Source organism: Notothenia rossii (assembly GCF_949606895.1).
Source record: "Notothenia rossii genome assembly, chromosome: 7".
NCBI lineage: Eukaryota > Metazoa > Chordata > Actinopteri > Perciformes > Nototheniidae > Notothenia > Notothenia rossii.
Genome location: NC_136905.1, coordinates 60,403,899 through 60,419,351, shown reverse-complemented (window position 1 = coordinate 60,419,351; position 15,453 = coordinate 60,403,899). Strand labels below are relative to the sequence as shown.

Genomic DNA, 15,453 nt, shown 5'->3' with positions numbered 1-15,453 from the left:
CCAGTTCCCAGAGCCTTTCACTTTGAGAACTACAAAGTACACATTGCACGCTCCATGTTTTAAATGATAAATGGACTGTACTTATATAGCGCATTATCTAGCCTTTACGACCCCTCAAAACACTTTTATACCACTACAAGTCATCGGTCACCCATTTACACCCAATTCATACAGGGCTTGGCTCAACTAAGCTAACGTCCATACAACACATTCACACACCGTTGGCGTTAAGTGTCTTGCCCAATGATCCAGTGACATGGCAAAGGTACATTATCATTGCTCTGCACTGGCCCCATACATCATAGCTTACAAAGCCCTTCATTGTCTGGCAACATTATATCTTAAATAGCTCATAGTACCCTATTGCGACACTAGAGCATTGCGTCCCAAGAATGCAAGATTATTAGTGGTTTCTAGAGTCTCCAAAAGGAACATAGGAGCGAGACATTAAGCTATGAAGCTCCTTTTTGGGAAATAGACACCCTCTCCACATTTAAAAGTAAGCTTAAGACTTTAATTTTGATAAAACTTATAGTTGGGGCTGGCTCAGGCTTGTCTTGAAACTGCCCCATGTTTTTTTCTTGCTTCTTCCATTTTGAACCACTTAATTGTCATTTCTTAGTGAGTTTGTCATTGTATTCTGCAACGTTAAAGGGCGTTGTATTTAGTAGGTACTGTATAGCCCATAGATGTGTTACTTTTGATATTGGGCCAAATCCCATAATGCTGACCTGTAGTTCTCCATGTGGTACGGGGGCTGCTGCGGCTGCTGCATCTGCTGCCTCCTCTTCTTCTTGCGCCCCGGGTACGTCCCCGGGCCCTCGTCAGCGCTGCTAATCGGCTCAAAGTCCTCTGTGGCGGAGAAGTAGGCCTCGCTGTCAGCCACAGACATGCTGGAGTCTGCGGAGCGGTACTGGTGGAAGGTGTTTGAGTCCGCTGAAGGCGTGAAGGGGAAGGAGCCGTAGCTCCTGCGCTGGCGGGGCGAGTCCAGGACATTCTCGTCGCTGCGGGACACATCGCTGCTGAACTGGACGCCTCCGGACAGCACCGGCGGAGGCTTGTCCGTGAAGACGGCGGCTGACAGGCTCTTGGTGCTGCCCAGTCGCCCCGAGTGTACGGAGGACTGGCGCTTCAGAGGGGAGCAGCGGGGGGAGCGCACTGAGGAGCGGTCCTGGGAGCTGTTGGGGGAGACCGGAGAGACCTCTGGGACTTCTCCTATGGTGCTGCGCAGAATGGAAGAGGAGAAAAGAACATTTGGAAGGCATAAGTGACTGTAGAAGGAATCAGAAATATATGGTTGTATTTACAAGTGTCAAGCTCAAATACTTTTTATTAAATGTCTACTATTGCTGAATGAGGTAACACAATGGTAACAAGCCTATTCCCAGATGATGAAGGTATTGAGTAATTCAAAGGTTTTTGCAGCATAACTTCCTGGGTGTTTTATTGACTTAGTTTGTCCTAAATGTACTTTTTTAAATAAAAAATATGGTTTGATTAAATAAAACAAAAACATTTGAACAAGTCTTATCATATGACTTAAATCGAAAAGCGTTTTTTTACGCGATGAAAAAAAAAATATATATATACAATAAATAATTGAAAAAAAAGAAATACGTTTAAAATGTATTCATTCTTTTAAATACATTGAAAATAAATTGAAATGTTTATAAAGAAATAATATTGAGGAAAATAATATTAAAAAAGAAAGCATATATTAATTTAAAGACACTGATGTTTACATACTGTAGGAGGCTAGGATATGTCTTCATAAAGTCTTCAAAGAACTTCCTCTTGACTAATTTCATAGTAAAACATTCCTTTGTCAAGGGCCGAAAAACATATATGAATTTATATATATATATATATATATATATATATATATATATATATATATATATATTTGAAATGCTTTATTAAGTTACTGCTAATGAAAGCATGATATTTCCTTATGCTACAGCAGGGCTATTCAACTACACATTCAATTGGGCCAGATTTTATAACTACAAAATTCAGCTGGGCTAGACATTCAGCGGCCTGTAAAAAGCGGGTAGTGACACATTTTAAACCAACACATATTACTGCGATGAAAAACATGCAATTTTTATTAATTGTTCATCTAACAAAGGTACGTCAAAAAGTGCATAAAAACAAAACAAATTAGCATTAATTTAACAGAATCTGAAAAAAAAGGTGCACAGTTGTAGCATTACATTTGTTTGCTTTAGAAGTCAAATATTCAGGTTATATTTATTGAACCAGGCACATCACAAAGTGCATTTACTGAATACAATAATAGCAGTCTTAATAAATGTCCTCACATACAAAAAAAACAGCTAAAGAGCTTCAATGCAACACAAAGAGGTAGTACTGTGGCAATACTATTTTTTCACTTTTCAAGTAATAACAAAAAAATCATACGTTTTGGTCACATTTGACCCAGACACATTACAAAGTGCATTTAAATGAATACAGAAAGAACTGTCAAACCCTTCAGTGCACAAACCCATAACAAGGGATACGGGTAACTAACATATGAATGAATACTACACTACACGTCTAACTATAGTAAATAGGTGCTTACTATCACCTCATTTGTGATTTGTCATCGCTGACTTTCTCAATGGGAGAAGGGACATTTTTAGTTTTGAAGAAGAGCAGTGATTTTTGGCTCATAGGATGTCAATGCAATCCTAAGACATTGGTGAAGAGTGCTGTCAGTCAGGAAGCAGCGAGTGCTACTTTTGATTGAGTTCATGTGTGAAAAGCTTGATTCACATGTGTATGTTGATCCAAACATACTGAGCACACAGATCGCTACTTTCTGAACGTTAGGGAACTGCGGTTTTTTGACATCACTCCAAAACTCCAAAAATGCAGCGCTGCATGTCAATAAGTTCCAGTGTATATTTCCCCTTGTCGATGCAGGGGAGGTGACCACTTCCTTTGCTCTGGTTGATACGTCCCCCTGTATTGCAACAGTGAAGGGGTCTCTGGCAAAGCCCATCATCACCTCTGTGGGCAGAGCAATTCCATCCAATCGACCGGCAAAGTTCTCTTTCAACCTCGCAATGAAATCTGTCATCACATCCGTGATTTGTGCCGGAGATGTGATGTGTTTGGGGAGCGTCGGAAAATGCAGCATCCGACCCGTGCTCAAGTCGGTCGCGAAAAGGTCCAGCTTGACTTGGATCTGCTCCACAAGATCAATGACCATTTTGTCTCTGTTTACGCTTCAGAGTTGAGAGAGACATGTTTTAGAGTTGCTATCATAGGACTACCGTTACTAGCACCACTAGATGCACTTTCAAAAAACGTGCTGCGTTGTGGTTTGGTGGTTTCTATGCAACGCGGAGTGTTGCGTTCATGGTCTGTACTAGCGTAGGAATTTGGCTACGGGAGGCTGGGCCACTCGGGAGTTGGTTCTGGGCCGCATCTGGCCCGCGGGCCGCCAGTTGAATAGGCCTGTGCTACAGCTTCACAATTAAAAGCATTAAAATAAAAAGAGAAATCCAATCAAACTGTGTTTCAAAGAAAAACAACGTTTTCTTAATTCTTTATTTTGTAAAAAAGTTTGTTTAGCTGCCCCCAATATTCTGGCTCTCATAATATGAATCTGCATTTCCTGTTACCACCAGTCAGTGGCGGTGCTACGGGGTGGCACGGGGTGGCAGCTGCCACCTCAGAAAAATGCCTTGCCACCCTAGATTTAGGCAATTCATTTATTAATAATATTTTCTTAAAAGTTGATTATAAAATCTTGGTGACATTTCTCCATAGTTTGTGTAAAACGTTTTATTCAACCGTTTAGAATTAACTCCCCCCCCTTTGTTTTGAAAGAAAAGTTGTGGCTCATCGGACATTTATGAGAGAAAATCTCTAATGTCTGAGTGCAAGTGAATGCAGCTCAAGACGCGAGTCTTGTAACCCCTCCCCTGGCCCTGGCGCGAGCGTGGAAATATGATATGCGGCGATTTCATTTGCGCAAAACGAGAAGCATTCGGACCCAAGTAGACGGAAGGAATGAGGTATTTGCGGTCTACTATGACAGAGAAGAGACTGTCAAGTTTGGCAGTACTCAGCATTGAATCAAAACACACTAAAGCTTTGGATCTTAATAAGTTTGTGAGGCGTTTTGCTGAAAAACATGGTAATCGCGGAACTACCATTCAGCTGTAATAGGCATGCCAACTTGATGCCCTGCTCACGGATGACTCGATGAGCATAACAAACTGTTAAGATGATGACCTGGTATGTGTATTTTTTTTTCTTTGTGGGGGTCTGCCCCCCAAAAACGGTTTGAAGTCCTGAGAAAGTCAAATAAGACGGTGTGTAAAACTACACTGCCCAGCCAAAAAAAATAACCTCTTTGATTTAACTAGGCCAGTAGGCAGGGCCGGCTCTAGTCAATTTGCTGCCCTAGGCGAGATTTTAGCTGACTCTCCCTCCACATTATTGTAGAAACATCTCGGTACCAGTGCGCCCTCCCTTTTTCCCTCGCTCACTCGCACTTTGGCTGTGATCTGCGGGCGCCTGATAAGCCAACATCCCCCATTTTAATCACTTATAGCGCCCATCGTACAGGGCAAATGAAAAGTGTAACCGGGGTGAAAAGGGTTTTACATTTACTTAATTATGAATATTGTTACATCAAGGCCGAATGTTAGGATGAGCGCAATCGGTCAAAAATGACCATCCCTCCCAGGGCTACCAGTACAGCGCCTCCCCAGATCTGGCGCCCTAGGTGAACATCTATACGCCAGTGCTACAGGCCGGCCCTGCCAGTAGGTAGGACTTTCCACTGGATAATAACTGCAGCGATGTACATTTTTTAGCTGAATACACGTTTTTTAACCCCAACTGATACGGTTCGTCACTTCTTTAATGTTTGTTCTTTCTGATGTAAAGTCAGGGTTGTTTGCAGTGAAGTTGTGGGGCGCTGAACTGTTCTTTTGATTCATTTGAATGTTGATATATGAGGGGGAGCAAGCATCTTGAGGAACATTCATCATTAACTCCTCCAAAAAATATAGTTTATTCAATAATAAATGAATATGTGAATCATAACAGTGATTGACAGCTAATAATAATAATAATAATAATATGTAAGAATAATAAAGAAAAATAATATAAGAATAATATGATTGTTAATAGTATCATATTCATACAGACAAACATCGATGAGACAGTTAATTAATGTACTTATTGCAGCAGTCTGCATATTTGGTACCCCTGCTGGTCTAAGAGTGAAACAAACTCATTCAGTTATTGTTCAGTTAAAATTAATTAAATTATGTCTGCCACCTTATATATTTATATGTAAGGCTTTACTGATGTGCCACAATAATGTCACCTATGTTATTGAGTTAAAATATTAATATTGTGGCTTTCCAAGTTAACATTGATTGATATGACTGCGATTAAATCAGCATATACTTCTGCCAGGGGATGCCACCCCTCAAAATCTCCTGCCACCCTCTTGCCACCCCTTGAATATTTTTCTAGATCCGCCCCTGCCACCAGTAAAGAGTTTTTCACCAAATCTTCCAGGACTTAATCCTAAGTATGCCACTTAAAAGTGTAACTGCAGTGAAAATGCTCTTTAATTTACAATATGTTGTTGATGTTACTCACTCAGCAGGACTTTTGCAGTTCACGTGGAACATGCGTTCCTCCGTGCTCGGTGAGGGAGTGTCCCTCTCTCCGGCCAGCAGGGGCAGCGCAGCACTGGAAGAACTATTTTCCTCAGAGGAGGAGACGGAGCTGTGGGAGCGATGGGGCACCTGCAGACTGAGGTGCTGCTGACCGCGCCTCTCCGGCAGCTCAGGAGGCAGGCAGGGCGAGTGCATGTCCCTCTTCAGGCCCACAACTCTCCCTGAGAATACATATATCTGGTTAAGTAACTGTTAATACTTGCAGAAATGTATTTTCATTTATAAAATGTTAGTTTAAACGACATATATTGGGCTAACTTTGCTAACAACATTAGCTCGTGGTAAAGAGTGGTGCAGGAATGAGTCTTAAAACCCGGAAGGGAGTTAGCATTTAACCACTTCCTGAACCCATGCCTCAAAGTTATTTTGAAAGTGTCTTTTGTTAGAGGCCTCGAAAAATATCTGTGAATGTCCGAAGCCTTTGCGTGTCATTCTGCGGTATATGAGGGGTGTAAATGTGTTTTACAGAGATGTTTTCATGCAGTATTCCAAAATAAAAAAAATCTCATAACTTTTCGTCGAAGGAGCCCTTCGAAGGAGGAACTTCCGGGTCAGACTACAACAATACATTATCCCTGCCCCAATTTATGTGAGGAAATGTGTATAGATATATATTGCATGTGCATACCATCCACTTTGGGTGTTTCCTTGGTAATAATCCACTCCCCTGGCTGTAGCAAAGACTGGCCGTAAGACATGTCCTGCTCCGTGCTGGAAGAGCCGAACGCAGATGAGGAGGACGGCGTCAGCTCTTCAAGCTTGAAGAAGTCCAGGCCCATGTTGGTACCTCCGAAGAACCGGCAGCCTCCGAGACAGCCGCAGCGGTTCCTGCCACGCTTGTTGCGAATGCTGGCGTCTTCTGGCCAAAGGAACCAGAGTCTGAGGAGAGGAGGAGAAGGGGGAGCTGAAGTATATAAAGACTTTGTCCAGTCATGCAGACATACCAAGCACAACTGTTTTTTTCTACCTTTTGGTCTGTGCATCATGAAGCTCCAGAAAATGCCTCTGCACTTCACATTTGGCGGAGTGGTCAGCGGCCAGGGCGATGTCTGCTGTGATGAGGTTCAGGTTGACCGAACCCGCCTCCAGCCAGACAGAGCGCCGCAGCAGGGGGGGCTGGCCCAGACCTAATGGCTGACCCAGACCTTGACCCGGGCCAGCTGTCTGCAGCCGGGCGGCCTCGCTGTGCTGCTGCTGCTCGATGTACTGCCGGATGTTCACGTCCTGCACCACGGCACTGATGCCTTCTCCCACGGCTTGGTTGTGCAGGTTGCAGTTAGCTACGCGAACGTTAGCCGTCTGGGAAGGAGGAAAGAAAACGTGAAATATGTACATGGATTTCAATGAGTCAAAGTTTCATAACCATTAGGTTAGGTCAAAATATATCTTTACCTTATTCACAATTCATAAACAGTCGGTGCTAATTACCTTGACATTGGCAGCACAGCCATGCTCCACGACGAAGAGGTCGACCCCATCCATGGCCAGTCGGGTCATGGTGTACTTCAGCTCCTCTGATGTGCGACAGTGCCCGGGTAGGCAGCTCAGCTGAAACACAAACATCATTTAGGACCAGAAACCTTTCGATGGTTGCAGGGAAGCTATCTTTAATTTAGTCTGGCTGTGCTTTACATAGCGATACATAGCCTGTAGCCACAGCAGCTCGCTTGTCAGACACTAATGAGGGCTCTCGGGCAGGGATTTTAAAAATACCCTTGTTAGTATTCGCATACAAACAAGACATTTTGTGAAACAGACTTGTTTTCTTTCAAAGTTATTTATGGTATGCTATGCGAGTACATCAATAGTTTCTGTGTTGGAGGCTGTGGCTACGGGCAGTTTCTCTAGCTGCGTGTGCAAGTCATGCATCGTTAGACAAAAGTTCACAGTGGTCTCTTTTTATTATCTGGTGTCATTTGCACATTTCCCTTCACACTGGACGGCTCTGACAAACGTTCAAATCTCACCAAAAATGCCTTTAGCCGTAATGAGCTCATTTAGTTGATTCATACACACATGGCTGCTGACTAGTTCAAACCGATGTGAGACAGCTACAGCAGATACATTGAACATGGGAATAATGAGGCTCAGTGTGTGTGCAGTATTTTATCTTTTACAGCCTGTTTGTACCTTGGCATCGCAGGTGCGGCGGTCAACGCCGTGCTGGCAGATGACAGAGGGCTTGGGTTGTTCTAGTTGGAACTCTCGGGACACCCCATGGAAGAGGAAGGTCTCACCCCACTCTATCATACTTGCCACCTAATAATCACAAGAACACACAGAGACATTAGAACTTCAAAACAATCAATAAATATCTACACAGAATAAAAATCTATCAAATGAAACACCAGCACAAGCTATAACACTAAAACACTATTGCCATATTATAAATACATTTGGATACTTCCCTTAGTACACTGCCATGCTGTGCGCTGTAAACCTCTATGCAGTGCGTGCATTTCAACACAGTAATGTCTCAAAATGCACAGAGCTGCTGTGCTCTCACCGGGAGAGATGATGGTTGCTGAGGGCTTGCTAGAGCAAAAATGCTAAGGTGGCTAGTTAGCTGAATCTTGAATCTTGAATCGAGATAACTAGCTAACAGATAGCAATTAACAGCAACTAGCGATTAACCCTATAAATAAATGGGTGGCCTTTTAATGACACCAGTATAGTGGTTTGTTACATAAAGTTGACATTTTATTTGCACAGTGTTGCGTTAACCGGAGCAACAGCAATCGCAGATGAATGTGTAATTTCTGTAACGTAGCCAAGAAAGCGATCATTGAGTGTGAGATGTGTCCAGTGTTTCCACACTAAATGTTTTGACCGTTATGAGCCCATCCTCCGATACTCGTATTGCATTCTTCCGTAAAAGCAGCAAATGCATGTATAGAAGAACGCAAACCGAGACAAAGCATAATGTTCCGACACAAATATAAATGAGTGATTTAAATTCAGAAAGGTTTGATTGTATTAAATAGGAGCTTCATTCAAGACAGCCTACCACATTCACACATTCCTTCCCCCACATCTGACCCCATGATCACACACACACACACACACACACACACACACACACACACACACACACACACACACACACACACACACACACACACACACACACACACACACACACACACACACACACACACACACACACACACACACACACACACACACACACACACACACACACACACACACACACACACACACACACACACACACACACACACACACACACACACACACACACACACACACACACACACACACACACACACACACACACACACACACCTGTGGAAGAGTGACCCTGCCGGTGAGCCCCCCCGCCTGCATGTCGATGAGCCAGGCGTACTCCAGCGTATCACTGCTCATGGAGAGGCCCTGAGCGGAGAACATGGCGTGGGCCCTCATCTGCAGGCCAGACAGACTCAGGTGGCCGTCCCTCAACACCCCGTCCGCTGTAGGGCGCTGTGGATTAAACACACACAAACATGTTTAATATTACATCCCTTCCTTGTAAGGTAGGGGGAAACCTTCAGAAACTGAACTCAGAAATCTTTAGCTATGGTACAATGAATAGAGTGGTCTAGTGATGACGTACTTTTGTATCAAGTTAGTATTGCAAGGGCTCCATCAACAAAAAAAAGATTTCTTAGGATTTTGGAATATTGCAGAAAAACAGTCTGAGGCAAACACATGTATTTGACACTTAAATGTTTTTTCCAGCAGGATAATAGCCACGTTTATAATTTCTGAAGCATAAATGCAATCCCCCAAAGAAAAAGCTAACATTAGGCTGTAACATAAAAACATGGTGCGTCAACACCGCTAAGTTAACGTCAGACTCATGTTTGGTGTGCTTGGTTTAGTTGTCAAAGCTTCAGATGTTTACCAGTAGGGTATTTACATATGTTGTGTCGTAGAAGAAAATTAAATCTCGAATCTACCATTGACTGTGAGACTAGGGAGCCAGGAAGTGCCAAAATGCTAGTTTCCCGGTTTGGGACTCATTCCTGCACTACTCTTTTGATTAATATCCAAACATGTGCCATAGAAAAGTGCTTTTCCCCATCTCACTGCCGGAGAGATGAGAGCTACACATTAATTGTTGGGATTAGGGAAAGATATTCTCTCTGAGCAGCAAATAGAATCCAACTCGTGGCTAAAGCTTAGAAGTCTTGTGTGGTTATGCAATATGCAGGTGCTTATGCAAAGATGTGCTTGGTGAAAAGCATGTTTTACATTATGCAACTCTTACTTGAAAGCTTTATTCAGAGTGTTTTATAAAGCCTGAGTCACCCTTCAGTAGCCATATTAGAGACTGGTTGTTGTGTTATCATTGTTTTCACACATCTGATGTCCACATCATTGAAAAGGTAATATGTTACATTTATAGAAAACCATTGCAATAATTGTAAGGGCGCAATTAAGTGAACTGTAGACGGCTTCCTGATGCTCTTGCATATGCTCAAGGTCGTGTACATGCTCAAGGTATGTGAGTGAGCATCCTGGCCATTGGCCAAAACAGTATGTTCCATAAAATCCAAATTACATATTATATTTAAAATATTGTCACTATCCGTAATGTTTGAATATGCTAATGTGCTTCATGATATTTAATAGCTTGGTGTTAGCAAATTACTGCATCAGCTTACGTTATGAAACAACTTACGCCAGATCCTGGTGGGTAAGTTAAAGCTAGTTGGCTAAGCTTAGCTTAGCTTGGTTTACAGCTAACGGCCACTAGGGGACCTCCTAAATCTATGGATTTTACAGGTTACAGTCCACCACCTTTAACTCTATGGGCTCTATGGCCGGTCCGCGCCCCCCACCTTTAAGCGGCGGGCTCCAGCAGGAAAAGCTGGAGGCCGGAAAAGAGTGAGACAGGTAGCGCGCAAAAGTAAAAGGGGAACCGAGAGTGGTACGAGAGACAGAACGAGAGCAAGACAGACAGACATTACGAGAGCGAGACAGTTTGTCCCCGTACCACTGGTTGAAAACCGCTGCTGTAGATCACTGCCGGTACGGGCGCTGGGAGCGCACCGTTTAAGTTTGAAAGTTGAAAAGTTTGTGTGTCTGAAACGCTATGTGATACAGTACAGTTTACACAGCACAGTACATGTTCTGTAGCTACTATTGCACTAAATGGTAACACTTGAGTACGTTATGCGAATATGCAACTTGTTTGTTGAAATGTTAATAAATGGGAGCTTCCTCAAACAGCCATCTCTTTCCCGACAATCCCCTCTGTGCACGAACCCTTATGGTAATTAAACATTAAAACACCTGCGGTTTATAGTCCAGTGCGGCTTATATATGTACACATCATTCAATTTAGCTGCTTCGGCTTATATTCAGGTGTGCCTTATAGTCCGAAAATTACGGTATGTAAAGTAACTTACATAGTACTGTACCTTCAAGCTAGTACTCCTAAACTGGATTATGCGCTCTTGCCTAACCTTTTCAATTTAAACATGAATGTAGGAGCCAACATATGACTTTTAATTGCAAAAACTATTTTTGTGCTACTTAACAAAAAGGCATTTCCCAAAAGATTCAATTTAAATCAGGACAATGACCAATATGGAGCCACAATGAAGCACATCACATCAGGCACACATTTATCTGCATTTCTGACCTGGTAGTTGTCACTGACGAAGATGTGAATGGGAGACAGGAGCAGCTGAAGCATCGTCTCCTTATAACCCTTCTTCATCTCAAAACACAGCCGCTCCAAGAAGCCAGATGGACCTTCGGGACCCTCGCTGCTGCAGTGCTGAAAGGCACCGGGTAAAAAAAGTAAGAAAATATGTGCATCAAGATTGTTTTCGTAAACATAAACACATCAACTCAAAAAGCACAGCTGGCAGGGATACATTTAAAAGAAAATTCCTTGCAAGCCAAGAAAAAACATGTGTGTTTAACACTTTGCTTAAATTACTCCGAATGTAGTGTTGGATTGCTACTACCTCACTGCGAGTTGGACCCAGGAACCCCCATTAAAAACAAAAATATAAATAAAATAGCACTTTAATTATCAATTAAAAATATATATAACTTTTTAAGCAATGTTCTTGTTATTCTGAGTATATATCATTATTGTTAATAGCACTTTCTTTGGTCATATTCTTTTTTTTCTTTTTTGCCTATAGTATCTTGACATTTTTATTTGTCTCCTGTGTACAATCATGAGTTTCCATGTCTCAAACGCTCCTCAGTATACAGTTCCATCTTTTTGTCAGACTGCTATGATGAAATAGCTTCATAATCTCTGCTAAAAGCCCATTTGCTAAAATGTTTCACGTAGCTCTGTCTCTTTCCAAACCAAATTATTGGCAGTCATCAGTTTTACCATTGGCAGTCGGCCGTGGACTTTGTAGAGGTTGATGAGCACAGTGATGTCCCAGGGGCGCAGGTCTAAGGGATGGATGTTTGAGTTTTCCTTCTGCTCGCTGTCCTCCATTCCCAGGGGAGACCAACCGAGGCCCGAGGAGGTGGAGGTGGACAGCACAGGGCTGGAAACGGCCTCCTCGAAGTCTGTGTACATGTCATCCTCACCAAAATAGTTTTCCTGTAGAAACACGAAGGACAGTTGGAGGGGTGTTCTATAAAATCTGGAATTACTCTATACACTTTAGCAGAAAGAGGATATTCGTACCTTGATGGAGATCAGTGCCCGGAGCAAAGGCCCGTAGAGGATGATTTGAGAATCTGGGGACATTTCCATCTCTACGTGAAGTCTGTCGGGGGGGAGCTCCGAGGGTTCCGCGGGCATCCTGCTGTGGGCGGCGGAGGCAGACTTGGAGGTGAAGCGGGGAGATGCGTTGTGGTGCACCGAGGTGTGCTCTGGGGGACGCAGGGCTGACAGCATGGACTCCTCCATCTCAGACACTTCACAACAAACCACAGGCAAGTTACACAAAATTATGCAAAAGAGCTCCTTAAGATATACAAGTCAAATGATGGAGGAAGGATTCAAATGAAAGAAGAATGTTGCATTTCGTCCACATTCATTTCGTCATGGTTGGCTTTATTCAGCCTCAACCAATCAGATTCAGAATACTTTATTTATCCCCGGGAGGACTTTGGTGTTGTGTGAGGCGATTCATTTTACAATATAATAAAATAAAAGATGAATAGAAGGAAAGAAATATAAGAAATAAGAAAAATATTTATATAAAACATAAAAAGGTGAATGTAAGAATGTGCACACAAAAAAGACACAATAAGATCAAATAGAATACAAATATTGATATTAACATATATAAAAAAAGATAAAGTAAAAATGTTCACATTGTACTACAATATATAATATGTATTACAATATATAATGTAGTTAATTATTATTGAGTAATTAATACAACATTATTCTATTATTTAGAACATACAACAAATATTGATCTTAGGTGGAGAACTTACAGGACTGTTTGAGTTGCTCGTCAGCCTTCTGGGGATAAATGGGGTGCCATGTGTAGTCGATGATGAGCAGGAAGTTGGGTACACTCCAACAATCCACCCAGCCGGCTCTGGTGTGAAGAAGAGAAAACAGTACACAGACATAACGCTGAGTTTATCATCATTTCACAGTGGATTTCACAGCCCATCGTTCGCTTTATGAACCGTTCCCTTCAAGGACGTACAGTAGAGTCGAGAGACAGTAAATGTGTTTCGCCTGAGTGCAGCGGTCCAGACAGAGTCGATCCTCCCCTCCCCGGGGGTAAGTGGGCCTCTCACAGCGTTACATCAGTAGAGTCTTGCTCTGAGCTATACATAATAAATGATCTGAATCGATGTTGAGTCATCCTGTACAGACTGCACGATGCATAGCGCTACCCCACCAGCAAAGGTTAATCAGCATCTCTTCGAACTCTCCCTGACCTTTATGCTAAGGCTGAGTTAAAAAGGGATGCGGCTGTGGCTAAAGGAAAACATAGTCATCTATGAATAGGAGGGTCAGTTGTTTCATTCCCAGCCCCTGCACTCAACATGTCAAAGCATCTTTGGGCAGAATACTAAACTCAAATTGCTCCTGTAGGCATGTCCACGATATTGAAGCGTATCTAAATCCTACCTACCTACCTACCTGCCTGAAACTCTACTTACCAAACTTCCTTCCTGCCCAACTGTCATCATACCTACCTACATAACTACCTGTGATACCTAATTTCCTTCCTAGCTACCTGTGATCCTACCGAACTTCCTCTACTACAAAATGTTATATTTATCTGAAGAAGAACAATAATAGAAGAGTTTAGTCTTATTGCCAAGCTCTACTACTGAACCCCAAGCTTTTTTTAGGCTTCTGTTTTTGTCGCATTTAGTGATGCGTCATCTGCATAGAGGGCTTTTGAAACTACACAAATATCCAGATGTATACGTTTTCTGATTGTTTTAACAGTCTGGATCAATGCTCCCTTACTTATGGGTGGGTATTGAGAACCAGTACCGGAGAAATCCATAAGCTGTTGTGTTGCGATATGGTTGGTGAGAAACAAACTGCTCGTGTGATGAAGGCGCATGAATCATTTTGAAAAACTGTTTTAAAATTCTTTAACATCTTTGGGTGGAATGTCTTTAATTTTCTTCAGATAATAAAGGCTTTGAATGGAAAAAGGCTGTACTGAAAAGGACAGGGGTTACACCTCTTATAAAATAATAATATTATACAGGCTATTAATCCGTGGGCAGCAACTGCTGAAGCACATAAAAAGTGAAGGTTAGTGGTATTCACTTTATCTCACCACCTACTACCTCTGCAACATTTCTTTTATACCCGATGTGAGTCAGTGTTACGATGATGACTCATTCTGCTCTTTGAGAACGCACTTGCTGTTAGCCCACAACTTGACAGAGATAATTCCCAGGTTGAACTCACTCTGCGTGGGTGATGTTCCTCCAGCGGGACTTGCTGGGTTTGGGAGGGGGGGCGCTGTGGTGTTCCCCCGGCATGAACATGTCTGGGGGCAGCTTAACGTTCTGGTAGTCTTTGGCCAGGGTGAGGAGGGGGCAGCGGCTCGGATGGCACTCTGGCAGGGACAGCCGCATGTCTGTATCCTCGGCCTGAGGAGGGCAACGCACATCATATCATCAAATCAAATCAAACTTTATTTAAATAGGTCTTTTGATAGTGAAATAAAAACACTTCAAACCAACCAAAGTCTGAGAAGCTGTTCCACATCTGTGGTATTGCTTTAAGTATGATAAAAGGGCCAGCAGCAGAAGACGTGAGAGTTTTAAAGGGTTCGTAGGTTCAAAGATGATAAATACCAAGGCATAAGACCATTAAAAGCTTTAAAAAAACTATTAAATTGATCTCAAATAAATGGTATACACACCCACATAGTTAACGATTTCACAACTATGAGTCCGTAGAAATACTGTACATCTTGATGTCAAAAATCAGCTTTTAACTAACTGTGGTGGAATATAACTAAGTACATTAAGGACACTAAGGAAGAGAGTCAGGGCCACAGTTATTACTTTTTCTGAATTTAATCTTGATTACAATATTGAGCCACTTGTAATCAAGATTAAATTCAGAATTCTCAGTAAAAAGTAATAACTGTGGCCCTGACCCTCTTCCTTAAATTATTAAAAGGTTAATATATATTATATATAATACAAATGAATTCAAATAAATCCCACATTTACCAGCCGTAACATAAAAAAATCTTCCACTAAATATAATAAAATAATGTTTTTATTCTGATGCTTTTGTACTTTT

The 15,453-nt window shown here is 42.2% G+C and overlaps 1 protein-coding gene across 1 annotated transcript in view; it reads right to left on the bottom strand.

Moving 5' to 3' along the window:
• Window positions 1-15,453, bottom strand: part of kiaa1109 (KIAA1109) — a 149,251-nt gene that overhangs the window by 103,560 nt on the left and 30,238 nt on the right. Inside the window, exons 17-28 of the mRNA XM_079692224.1 lie at window positions 14,605-14,789; window positions 13,149-13,255; window positions 12,388-12,620; window positions 12,082-12,300; window positions 11,368-11,505; window positions 9,021-9,197; window positions 7,845-7,973; window positions 7,143-7,262; window positions 6,682-7,013; window positions 6,343-6,593; window positions 5,635-5,875; window positions 732-1,223 (exon numbers count right to left, since the gene is read on the bottom strand). Of these exons, the coding sequence (XP_079548350.1) occupies window positions 732-1,223; window positions 5,635-5,875; window positions 6,343-6,593; window positions 6,682-7,013; window positions 7,143-7,262; window positions 7,845-7,973; window positions 9,021-9,197; window positions 11,368-11,505; window positions 12,082-12,300; window positions 12,388-12,620; window positions 13,149-13,255; window positions 14,605-14,789 (2,624 nt within the window). The remainder of the gene's footprint in view (window positions 1-731; window positions 1,224-5,634; window positions 5,876-6,342; window positions 6,594-6,681; window positions 7,014-7,142; window positions 7,263-7,844; window positions 7,974-9,020; window positions 9,198-11,367; window positions 11,506-12,081; window positions 12,301-12,387; window positions 12,621-13,148; window positions 13,256-14,604; window positions 14,790-15,453) is intronic.